Source organism: Lampris incognitus, chromosome 10, assembly GCF_029633865.1.
Source record: "Lampris incognitus isolate fLamInc1 chromosome 10, fLamInc1.hap2, whole genome shotgun sequence".
In the NCBI taxonomy this organism is placed as follows: Eukaryota; Metazoa; Chordata; class Actinopteri; order Lampriformes; family Lampridae; genus Lampris; species Lampris incognitus.
Window position 1 is genome coordinate 25,200,235 of NC_079220.1, and position 12,548 is coordinate 25,212,782.

A 12,548-nucleotide genomic window follows, 5' to 3' on the forward strand; every position below is an offset into this window, starting at 1 on the left:
TAATAATAATAATAATTTTTAAAAAAAACCCTCAATTGCTCCATTAATTCTATAGGCCCCCTTTTCATCTTTTGAATTATTAGCTTTTGTGATAGATGCCGCACCACCAGTCTTCCGTCTACTAATTTACAGACCCTCTAAGCCCAATATTGATTTTATCAGTGAATACTCTGATCTCCTTTCCCACATTGCTTCGAAATATGACACATTCTCATTCTTGAAGATTTCAACATCCACATTTGCTGTCCCACGAAGCCATGAGTTGTGATTTTATAAATTTGCTTGAATCATTTGGTCTCCAACAATATGTGAATGGCCCAACCCATATTAAAGGCCATACCCTAGATTTGGTTCTCTCCTCAGGTTTCTCTATCTCCAACCCTGTGATAGAAAATTTTCACCTATCTGATCACAAGGCAATCATTTTTGACCTCAATTTACCACACACTTTTCCTGTCCACCCTGCTCTTCTCCGCTCCCACATTAAATTATTCCCCTGCCACTTAGTTTACAAAAGCCTATCCCATCATTGCCAGTAACAAGTCAGCAGAAAGGAACTTGTTTCTTTATTTAACAGTACTGCTTCAGCCACCCTTCACTCTGTTGCACCGGTCAAAACCAAAAAACACAAGACTTTGGCATCACCGTGTCTTAACAACAAAACTAGAGAAATAAGGAGAGCATGCAGAAGGGCAGAGCAGAGGGATAAATTGCAGATTTCATTTCAAATTAATACCAGCTGGCTGAAAAATGCCAGGGCTCAGGACTTTCCTGATTTTATTGATAAAAACTGTAATAATCCCAGCATACTTTTTTTAGTGTGTTAAACTGTCACCTCCTCCACTCTCCCATCCTGCTTAGAAGCACAGAGTTCCACCGTAACATGAAATCTGTGCTACCAATTTTTTACCAAATGTCACCTACCCAACCAGAGGCAATAAGACTCTCGACCACCATTACTCCACGGTCAAGGCAGTTTACAGGTCTATACCACAACCTCAATTCAGGAAATCTGACCGCCTGTCAGTGCTCTTGCTTCCTGCCTACAAGCAGAAAGTGAAGTGCGCACAGCCCACTGTGAGGCCAGTATAGTGCAGGACTACAGAACACGAATCCAAACATCAGGGATGTTTTGAATCAACAGACTGGTCAATCATTAAGGATTCAGCCTAGCGTTTGGATGAGTATGCTGAATTAGTCACTGGCTATGTTGGATTCTGTGTAGATAACTGCATCCCAGTATGGAGTATTGGCTCCTACCCCAACCAGAAGCCCTGGATTAACAGTGACATTCACCTGACGTTGAAGGAGCATACCACTGCTTTTAAATCGGGGGACAAGGAATGCTTCAAAATATCCAGGTATGACTTAAGGAGAGCCATCAAAGCTGCTAAAAGACAATATAGGGACAAACTGTAAAATTACTACAGTGGCTGTGACTCGCAGCACATGTGGAGGGGGGATGCAGGCGATTACGAACTATAAATCTAAACCCAGTGTGCCTATCACCTCTGCCTCTCTCCCAGATGAGCATAAAAACTTTTATGCTCGCTTTGAAGCTCACAACTTGGACCCAGCGACAGCAGCACAGTGCCCACCTAGTGAAGCCAATCTACAGGTGACAGAGGCTGATGTGAGTAAAACTTTAAAAAGGGTTAAGGCTTGAAAAACTTCTGCCCCAGACGGCATCTCTTCCCGTGTCCTCAAGGCATGTTACACTCAGCTACCTCTGATTTTTACTGACATTTTTAACCCGTCGCTGTCAGTGTGTCATTCCGCTGTGTTTTAAGAAAACCACCATTGTGCCTGTACCTAAGAAAACACCTGTATCTTACCTTAATGACCAACCTGTTGCTTTAACCTCTGTTATTATGGAGTGCCTGGAAAGATTGGTAATATCATATATAAAATGTAAAATTCCTGTTACCCTTGACCCATTAGTTTGCCTACTGTACCAACAGATCTGTAGATGATGGTATCTCATTTTCTTTGCATACTGCTCTAGTACACCTTGAAAAGAAAAATACCTATATCAAAATGTTGTTTATGTATTACAGTTCTGTTCATTGTACCATCCAAAGTGGTGTGGAAACACAGGGGTCTTGGTATGAGCAATTCCATCTGTAACTGGCTATTTGATTTCCTCACAGGCAGGCCCCAGACTGTGAGAATAGGTAAAACATACTCATCTACATTAGTTCTTAGAACAGGTGTGCCTCAGGGCCGCTGTCTCAGACCCTTATTGTACAGTCTGTTTAGACACGACTGTATTGCCACTTATGACAACAACAGCATCAACAGCAGATGACACCACAGTGATTGGACTATTAAGCGACAATGATGAGAGAGCTTACAGGAGAGAAGTGGAAGATTTAACCATATGGTGCCACGATAACAACCCCTCTCTAAATTTCAAAAAGACAATATAAATCATTGTTGACTTTAGAATGATCGCAGAAAATCACATTCCTATTTCCATCAATGGATCATCTGGACAGTTTAGAGTTCTCGATTTACACATCACAGACACCCTCGTATGGTCTGTCAACACCAATTGCATGCTGAATAAGGCACAGCAGAGACTGTATTTATGAGGCGTCTCAAGAGTTTTGGTATGAGTATCGAAACTCTTTTACTGCAGACTGCTTCAAAGGACTATAAAGACATCAGCAAAACACATTGGCACGGAACGACCACAACTTCAAATTATTTACACACATCGCTGCAAAAGGAAAGCCCAAAACATCATTAAGGACACCAGCCACCCCATTCATTTTCTGTTCTCAATCCTTCCATCTACCATCTAAAAAACATTACCAGAGCATAAAATCGCACACCACCCATCTCAGACGGTAAAATTAAGCTTCATGCAGCTCCACTCTATCTCCAAACTCAGATCAATTCTCTGTATTTCTGACTTGGGGAAAGTTATCCATGCCTTCATGTCCTCCTGCCTTGATTACCTCAACTCCTTATATTTTGATATCACTCAGTCTTGTTTATTCCATCTCCAACTAGTTCAGAATGCAGCAGCAAGAGTTTTAACAAGGTCAAAAAAGAGAGAGCACATTACTCTCATTATTGCCTCCCTACACTGGCTGCAGCTACAGGATTGTTTTTAAAATCCTGATGTTTGTCTACACAGTGTTAAATGGTCTCACCCTCTTTTACATTACAGAACACCTGTCCCCATATCACAGTGTGAGAACTGAGATCATCTGACCAAAGACTTCTATCTGTCCCAAGTTCCAGGACCAAGTGTTATGGGGACATGGCCTTCTCTATCATTGCCCCAACAAAACTGTGGAATTCTCTTCCTCCCACCATCTGATTCTCCCCTACTATTGAGGACTTTCACGAGTCATCTTAAAACACACTTTTACTCATTAAATTTTAACTGTGCCCAACAACTAGCTCAGATATTTCTTCTGAAGTCTCTGGGGGCCTGTGTTGTCATTATGGGCTCTGTCTCCATATGCCTTTACAAACAACAACAAAATCAGGGAGTAGTTGGTGGAACAATTGCACAACACAAGTGTCTATAATGTCAAATGGGAAAATTAACCCAACCTCACAGACAAAGAAAGAAGCTGAGCTTATATGACGTCTTAAGATGAGAGTTTGTGTTCTCACACAAGCATGAAGGTGGTACAATTTCTTCCCTGCTTTTGTATTTATGTGCTTCTCAGAACCAGTCATCACTGTGTGTGTGTGCATGCGTGCGTGCGTGCGTGAGTGTATGTGTGTCAATGCCACCTGTTAATTGTGCAGTGTCCTGTCTTTTTTTTTTCTGCTACAATTTTTCTGTCTTGTCAAATCAATTAGACTGCTGAGAAAAAAATCAGTTGATACCACCCCACCAACCAGGATCTATCATGCTAAGTCCAGGTAGTTCAGTGGCAAGACCATAGCCAACCGCTCATCCCAACCGTACAATATTCATAATCAACAATAAAAACTTGACCAATCAATCACATAAGCAGCCTTTTTCCTCTCCCACTCTCTCCTCCACTGCTGAGTGCACCAACATGACATTACTATTTTTACCAACAAGCACCCAACTCCCCAATATTGTTTGTCAGCAGTTAACTTTTCTTCATCAACTCTGTACCTACTGTATAGACAATAGGGGTGGGACAATAGTGGATCAAATTCTGAACTGATCGAGATGGTCTTTATGGTTTGAGATGCTCCCCATTTTGTGAGACCGTGTGTTATTAAACTGGAACAATCAGGATTTTACTCCTACCTAAAACAACCATGGGTGGTAGAAATGACCGCCTGTTTTTAAACTCTATATTCTGTCAAGATAAATACCCAATTAAGATATTAATGCATTGCATATGTTAGTATGTCGGTTAGGAAATGACTGAGACCAAAATTAACATTTTAACAGCTTTAATACTGTTGTGAATTGAGGGAACAGCGGGGAACAGCCGCAGCACCACGGGTGACTATGTTAAGCAGTTGACTAAAGGGTCCGACCTGTTAGCCAATGGGCTACCGAATCTACACATCCGTGATTGTTACAATACTATTTTTCAAACAATTAAAAATTGCTGCTTTCCAATGCCTGTAAATACTGCAACACCTCGATGATAGTCATGGTGTGTATGAAACGGCAGCTGTATCCAGAAAACGGAAAACACATATTGCTAATCTAACAAAACGTGGCAAGGTCTATAAAATGTGAAATGTAAAAAAAAAGAACTGAATGTTGCGAAGGAAATGACGTGAACAACACACATCATAAATAGTGACAACGTGCACGATGACACACAAATCACGCACAGTCATTTTGACCGCTCATGGTCATTTTAAGTAGATCTTATCAAAACTTTTTTTTGTGCAACTGATCTAAAACTCATTTTAGATGAAGCGAGTGAACAGGAAGCGAGTGAAGGCAGAGCCAAAGATCAAATGGTGGAAGTTGAAGAAGTAAGACTTGTGTGGAGTTCAGGCAGGAGTTAAGACAGGCACTGGGTGGTAGTGAAGAGTTGCCGGATGGCTGGGCAACCACTGCAGAAATAGTGACGGAGACAGCTAGGAAGGTACTTGGTGTGTCATCAGGACAAAGGAAGGAAACAAGGAGACTTGGTGGTGGAATGAGGAAGTAAATTATACAGAGGAAGAGGTTGGCAAAGATAAGTGGGATAGTCAGAGAGATGAAGAAAGTAGACAGGAGTACAAGGAGACGCAGTGTAAAGCGAAGAGAGAGAGGTGGCAAAGGCAAAGGAAAAGGCGTAAGGTGAGTTGTATGACAGGTTAGACACTAAGGAAGGAAAAAAGGACTTGTACCAATTGGCTAGACAGAGGGACCAAGCTGCGAAGGATGTGCAGCAAGTTAGGGCGATCAAGGATAGAGACGGAAATGTGCTGACAAGCGAGGAGAGTGTATTGAGACGGTGGAAGGAGTACTTTGAGGGGCTGATGAATGAAGAAAATGAGAGAAAGAGAAGGTTGGATGATGTAGGGATAGTGAATCCGGAAGTGCAGTGGATTAGCAAGGAGGAAGTGAGGGCAGCTATGAAGAGGATGAAGAGTGGAAAGGCAGTTGGTCCTGGTGACATACCTGTGGATGCATGGAGATGTTTAGGAGAGATGGCAGTGGGGTTTTTAACTAGATTGTTTAACACACTCTTGGAAAGTGAGAGGATGCCTGAGGAGTGAAGAAGAAGCAAACTGGTACCGATTTTCGAGAACTAAGGGCGATGTGCAGAACTGTAGCTACTGCAGAGGTATAAAGTTGATCAGCCACAGCATGAAGATATGGGAAAGAGTAATAGAAGCTAGGTTAAGAGGAGCGGTGACGATCAACGAGCAGCAGTATGGTTTCATGCCACGAAGGAGCACCATGGATGCAAAGTTTGCTTTGAGAATGTTGATCGAGAAGTATAGAGAAGGCCAGAAGGAGTTACATTGTGTGTTTGTAGATTTAGAGAAAGCATACGACAGGGTGCCGAGAGAAGAGGTGTGGTACTGTATGAGGAAGTCGGGAGTCGCAGAGAAGTATTTAGGAGTGGTGCAGGATATGTATAAGGAAAGTGTGACAATGGTGAGGTGTGTGGTTGGAATGACAGATGGGTTCAACTTGGAGGTTGGATTACATCAAGGATCGGCTCTGAGCCCTTTCTTGTTTGCAATGGTGATGGACAGGTTGACAGACAACATCAGGCAGGAGTCTCTGTGGACGATGATGTTCGCGGATGACATTGTGATCTGTAGCGAGTAGGGTGCAGGTTGAGAAGAGCCTGGAGAGGTGGAGGTATGCACTGGAGAGAAGAGGAATGAAAGTCAGTAGGAGCAAGACAGAATACCTATGTGTGAATGAGAGGGAGGACAGTGAAATGGTGAGGATGCAAGGAGTGGAGGTGATGAAGTCATATAAGTTTAAATACTTGGGGTCAACTGTCCAAAGTAAGGGGAGTGCAGGAGAGAGGTGAAAAAGAGAGTGCAGGCAGGGTGGAGTGGGTGGAGAAGAGTGTCAGGAGTGATTTGCAACAGAAGGGTACCAGCAAGAGTTAAAGGGAAGGTTTACAAGACGGTTCTGAGACCAGCTATGTTATATGGTTTGGAGATAGTGGCACTGACGAAAAGACAGGAGGCGGAGCTGGAGGTGGCAGAGTTGAAGATGCTAAGATTTTCACTGGGAGTGATGAAGAAGGACAGGATTAGGAATGATTATATTAGAGGGACAGCTCAAGTTGGACGGTTTGGAGACAAAGCAAGAGAGGCAAGATTGAGATGGCTTGGACATGTGTGGAGAAGAGATGCTGGGTATATTGGGAGAAGGATGCTGAATATGGAGTTGCCAGGGAAGAGGAAAAGAGGAAGGCCAAAGAGGACATTTATGGATGTGGTGAGAGAAGACATGCAGGTGGCTGGTGTGAAAGAGGAAGATACAGAAGACAGGAAGAAATGGAAACGGATGATACGCTGTGGCTACCCCTAACAGGAGCAGCCGAAATTAGTAGTAGTAGTAGTAGTAGTAGATCTAAAACTAATTCAAATGGAAATATATGCAATTCTAACAGCATTCATGGAGCGGCAGGTCTGTATCTTTTTTTTCCCCCCACCAAGTTATTAAACTTTGAAAATCCAAAATGGTCAAAATGACCGTCTTGGTCATTCTAATAGTTTTTAAAGTAATGCAATTGTGTTACAGAACAAGAAAAGATGGGACAAAATTTTGTTATAACTTCTGCACTTGCATTACATTTGAATATGTGCTTTGATAATGCCAAAATGTTGAGCCTAATTCTTAAAGTAAATTAAAAATAGAGAATTGCAATGGTGTTTTGTCGTTTGCTTAACAAGGCATCCACCGTATCATACTGAATCGAAATCATGAGCCCTAAATAGTGAGACGTATCGAACCATGAGATTTGTGAATCGTCCCACCCCTCATAAACAACTGCATATTTGTTAATATCATTACTCTCTAGGAGAATGGTGTAGAGAACTGACAAATAAATTGGTGGCTCGCCACAGGTTTGGCTTGCTTTGGTCGCGATTATATTTTTTGACCATAAATGTGTCATTTTATCTCTTATAGATCTTAAATACTTTTTGTGCTTTTGTAAATGTGTCATATTAACTTACATATAATGTTAAATCTAAGATTACATCTAAATGTGATCAATTAAAGAGTGATCAATGATTCAATTCAGGTCATGGTATGCAAGTCTGGCCTACTAGATGTGAGAAACTCGTGTAGTGTTCTAATTAGTGCTGAACAAATGCAATAAGAAATATTCCGCTCTTCCTCTCGAGATTTACAGATTTCAACATCCCTCCCACAATACTAGAACATTTCAAAAAGGGATAGTTACAAAAAAGAATTTGACTGCTTTCTCTTAAAGACATGTTTGATTCATTCTGTCAACAGTATCAAACTGCAATGTTGCCTGTTTGCCAAATGGCCACAGTAAAATCCTGGTCTTTCAGATGTAACACTTTGTCAAAAAAGGGAATCAGCATTCGAAACCATCATGTCACTTACTCTAATCAGCCTACTCAGTTTTTCTAAATCTATAGCAGTTTGCTGTTTATAATGCAAATGATTAGGTTGCGCTTGTTTCTCTTATCTTTATGATTAAAACCAATACATCAACTTTTTTTATGTAGTTTTTCCTGGTGACTTCTCCATTTTCCGTTTCCTCAAATATTATATTTACGACTCAATGCTATTTTGAAGAGTAGTCAATGGAAGTCCTGCCAACCAGAATGGTGATTGGTTTCTTCAAAACAGAAGACACCCATCTGATTTTCTCATTATCAACTTTGGCAAAGGGCTCAGGCAGACCCGACTCTATATGAAAATGTATACATGGTAAACAAAACAAGATTAGGTCAAAACCTAGTATGGCTGGACCGTGTAGGGACAATGCTCGAAACTGTTGCCAATTTGCTACAGAGATAAGTCAATGGTAGTGTCTATAATGTGAATTCCTGGACATTAAATGTTCATCTTCAATTTTCTGTAGTGGTCCCATTAATATTTGGTGTTAAAGTGTACTGAAGTAGCATATCATATGACATGAATAAGCTAATGTTTGAGTAAAAAAAGAAAGAAAGCGGTACATCTGCAATTTGTGAGATTGTGAGAAAGCCCTTGAGTTGACTGAAGGGAACTAAAAAGCACTATACAGAACAGCATAAGCATTGAAATAAATGCAGAGACATCAAGAGGCCTACGAAGCTGTTGCCAAGTCCTCTCTTACAGTGCCACAGGTGAGCGATAATCTTTGGTATTAACGCTCAAATTAATGGTTTTCCTGATTTGTCCCTCCCTCAAGCAGCAAGAAATACAAACAAAGTGCAGGAGCCACTGTTAATCCTGTGCAGTCAGCTCTAGAGAAACAAGACTAGGTCAAAACCTAGTATATGGCTGGACCGTGTATGGTCAGCGTTTGAAATTGTGGCCAATCTTTTAGAGGGATAGTCAGTGATAGTGTCTATAATATTAATTCCTGGATATTAAATACTCATCTGCAATTTTCTGTAGTGATCCCAGTAATATTTGTTGTTAACATTTACTGAAGTAGTATATCACATGACATGGTTAAGTTACATTCCAGTAAAAAAACAAAAAAGGTTTAAATGCAGTTGCAAGAACAATATTTTCCATTCACATCTTGGGATGTTAGATTTGAGAGAACTTAATATTCATTATAACTATCCGTTAATGCATCCTCCTCTTTCATCTGTTTCTATCTGGGATGTCTCTCATTTTTCTAAGACACACTCTGTATCGACAAGCAAATTCAGAGAATGGATTGCAGCTGCTGATAGCACCATGAGCTGCAACTGCTTGAGACAGGACAGATCCTGTCTCAAGGCCCAATACACAAAACATATTGCACTAACGATATTACAGTGCAAACACGCCCATATGCAGCTGAGTCCAACTTGCACTTGTTTTTCATCCAATTGCAATTATCCATATGGCAAATTATAAATGATGTCTTTGTGCCAAGAACACAGTAAGCAGGCTCAATGTCATCCTTGATGTCATCACGTATAGCAAGAATTGTCTGACCTGGCAACCTGCGTCTGTGAATGAGTTTGGTCTCAGTTAAATCCAAAAGTGATATTGCACCAGAGCACCGAGATGCTATTTGTTTGGCAGTGCCATTAGGGGTGCATTTCACCCTTTGCAGGTGCTTTGAGAATTACAGTTCGTTTTTGACTCATTTGTGCACATTTTACCCTTTGCAGGTTTTTGAGAATTACAGTTTCTTTTCGTCTTATTTGTGCAGGTTTAGTGGCTGCAAAAGCCGCACAATCCTTTCGTGAATTCGCCAGTTTGTCAGTGACTGATATTTGAGGTGCTTTAACTATGTGCTCTCCCTCATGCCTCTCGCAGCTCAGCTGACCAATCGTGTAACTTCAGTGACGTTGTTAGTCACCTGATCCAGCAGCCCAATTGTGTCAAAATGATCACTCAGCCACTCAATTTATTTGCCACTGTAACCTGTTAATCATCCATCTATCCATTATCAGAACCACGTATCCTGCTTTCAGGGTCGTGGGGATGCTGGAGCCTATCCCAACAGTCATTGGGTGGCAGGCAGGGAGACACCCTGGACAGGCCGCCAGGCCATCACAGGGCCGGCCGGCTGGCCAACACACACACACACACACACACACACACACACACACACACACACACACACACACACCTAGGCACAATCAACCTAACAAAATGTACAGACATCTAATGCTTTCACTGAATTCACACACACACACACACACACACACACACACACACACACACACACACACACACACACACACACACCTAGGGACAATCAACCTAACAAAATTTACAGACATCTAATGCTTTCACTGAATTCACACACACACACACACACACACACACACACACACACACACACACACACACACACACACACACACACACACACACACACACACACAAATGTTCAATTTGTAAACATCACTAAACACACAAAGTTCAATTTGTAAACATCAACACTTAGATATATTCATATTACCTTTATTGAAATTGTGTATTGGGTCTCAATAAGTGATGTACCAAGACAAGTCCCTGCTTACAGAGAGCTTCATTTGTGAATTCGACAGATTCTGATTGTAGAATCATGTGAGTCAGCACCAGACTACCAAAACTCACTTCTTATAATACCTACTCTTTAACTAGCAGTAAAAAGTGACTTACTGAATAAACTGAAGGCCCTTCTGGATGTCTTGCCAACGACTGCTTCTGTCCCGGCTCATACCAGACATGTTTGCATGTAACATCCGCTTCTGAAAGTCAGTGCCTACACATTGGCACAGCGTTGAACGCACACTGGAAGGGGGGGGGGGGAAATGGTCGGAACTGTCAAATTAGCCAACCATGATGTCAATAGTCATTCTCTTGCCGGGACAATTTACAAAATCAATTGTGTTGGCTAAATACTAGCGGCCATTTTATTGCTGGAAAAAAAATCTTGATCGCAAACTTGATCCTGCTGTTGTGTAGCCAGGCTTAGATAGCTCGGAAATGAGCTTCCGCGTTCAGCAGTGACGACATACATGTAACATTTCATTAGAAAGAAAAAAAAACGAAAAAAAAAAAACAAAACAGATGTTTCGGAAGTTGTTAATGCCTGACATCTGTTAGCTACCAACGGATTTAAGCCGTGCTGTTTCATATGTTAATAAGTCTAATGACGCGCTAATTAGCAATATGTCACCGGCCAGGTAAATTATGTAGCACTTTACACGTTTACTACCAGCGACCAGGAAGCTCTGGCCATATTCACATTTAGGTGATCTGCCATCTTTTCAGTCCGCCTATCTATAGCATTTGCTGGCCGTTCACATCTGGGCAAGTTGATACGAACCGCATTGTAAGGACACATGATTTTGAATTAGAAACACATCAGTTATCTGACACTGGCAGCCATTGTTATTTAAATAAATATATTACTTGGGAGTGAAATAACTACGTCTACTTTCGTGTTTGGCCCACTCCGTTGAGTCAGGACTCGAAAGTGGTCAAAGGCATACGTCTCTTGACCAACTTAGCTACTTCTGCATCGCAAACAATAGCACATACCTTCTCCAGCCCAGCCCCTTAAAGCAATGTTACTGGAACGGAGCAACGATGGCTCCAATGTAATACGTACTTACATATGTTGGCTTCGTTTTTAATTCAAAAAAATAAATAAATACACACATATATATATATACAGGCAGTCCAAATGAATGAAACAAAACTTATGATTTTTACCTCAAATATCAACTTGGCTGGAGCTGATTTCTATCGCTAAAGGCCGCGCTTTGCTACTTCTTCGTGTGAAATTTGTGGCAGACTTGACGACATGTTGGGCTCATTGCTGCCCTCAACGGAAAATTTCAAGTACTCCACACACGCACGAAATAGAGGGAGAGAGACAGAGATTTTTGAAAAGTAACTTTTATTCTAAAAAAAATACAATCATATTCAAAACACAAGCAAAGAAAGAGAGAGAGAGAGAGAGAGAGAGAGAGAGAGAGAGAGAGAGAGAGAGAGAGAGAGAGAGAGAGAGAGAGAGAGAGAGAGAGAGAGAGAGAGAGAGAGAGAGAGAGAGAGAGAGAGAGTTGATTCCCTGTCGCCCCCCTTCTTCTTTTTAGTGTTTATTGGCGGTTGGTAAACCATCTTAGAAGTGCATTACTGCTGTCCATTGGACTGGAATGTGAAACAAGAGATTGTGGGGAAAAAAACTTCCATCCATTCATTATCCAAACCACTTATCCTACTCTGACTGTCGCGGGATGCTGGAGCCTATCCCAGCAGTCACTGGGCGGCAGGAGAGGAGACACCCTGGACAGGCCGCCGGGCCATCATAGGGCAAGAAAAAAAAGCTTATTTCAGTTAAATCGGTTTCTTTTAAAAACGTAGTTATGTCACATTATCTTGTCTGCTGTTTCCCCAGTGAAAAGTCACGATGTTTTGCCTTCCTTAGTGACTGAAGAAAGTGATTTCTCTTGATAGTGTATTTTCTGCAATGAAGTAATACATGCTGAGTGACTTTCTG

The 12,548-nt window shown here is 41.5% G+C and overlaps 1 protein-coding gene across 2 annotated transcripts in view; it reads right to left on the bottom strand.

The window, feature by feature from the left end:
* Nucleotides 1–11,814, bottom strand: part of zc3h7a (zinc finger CCCH-type containing 7A) — a 98,016-nt gene extending 86,202 nt beyond the window's left edge. For both annotated transcript variants that reach the window (XM_056287921.1, XM_056287920.1), the window contains exons 1-2: nt 11,762–11,814; nt 10,703–10,834 (exon numbers count right to left, since the gene is read on the bottom strand). In XM_056287921.1, coding sequence (XP_056143896.1) covers nt 10,703–10,785 — 83 coding nt within the window. In that variant the 5' untranslated portion in view covers nt 10,786–10,834; nt 11,762–11,814. The remainder of the gene's footprint in view (nt 1–10,702; nt 10,835–11,761) is intronic.
* Nucleotides 11,815–12,548: the final 734 nt, after the last annotated feature.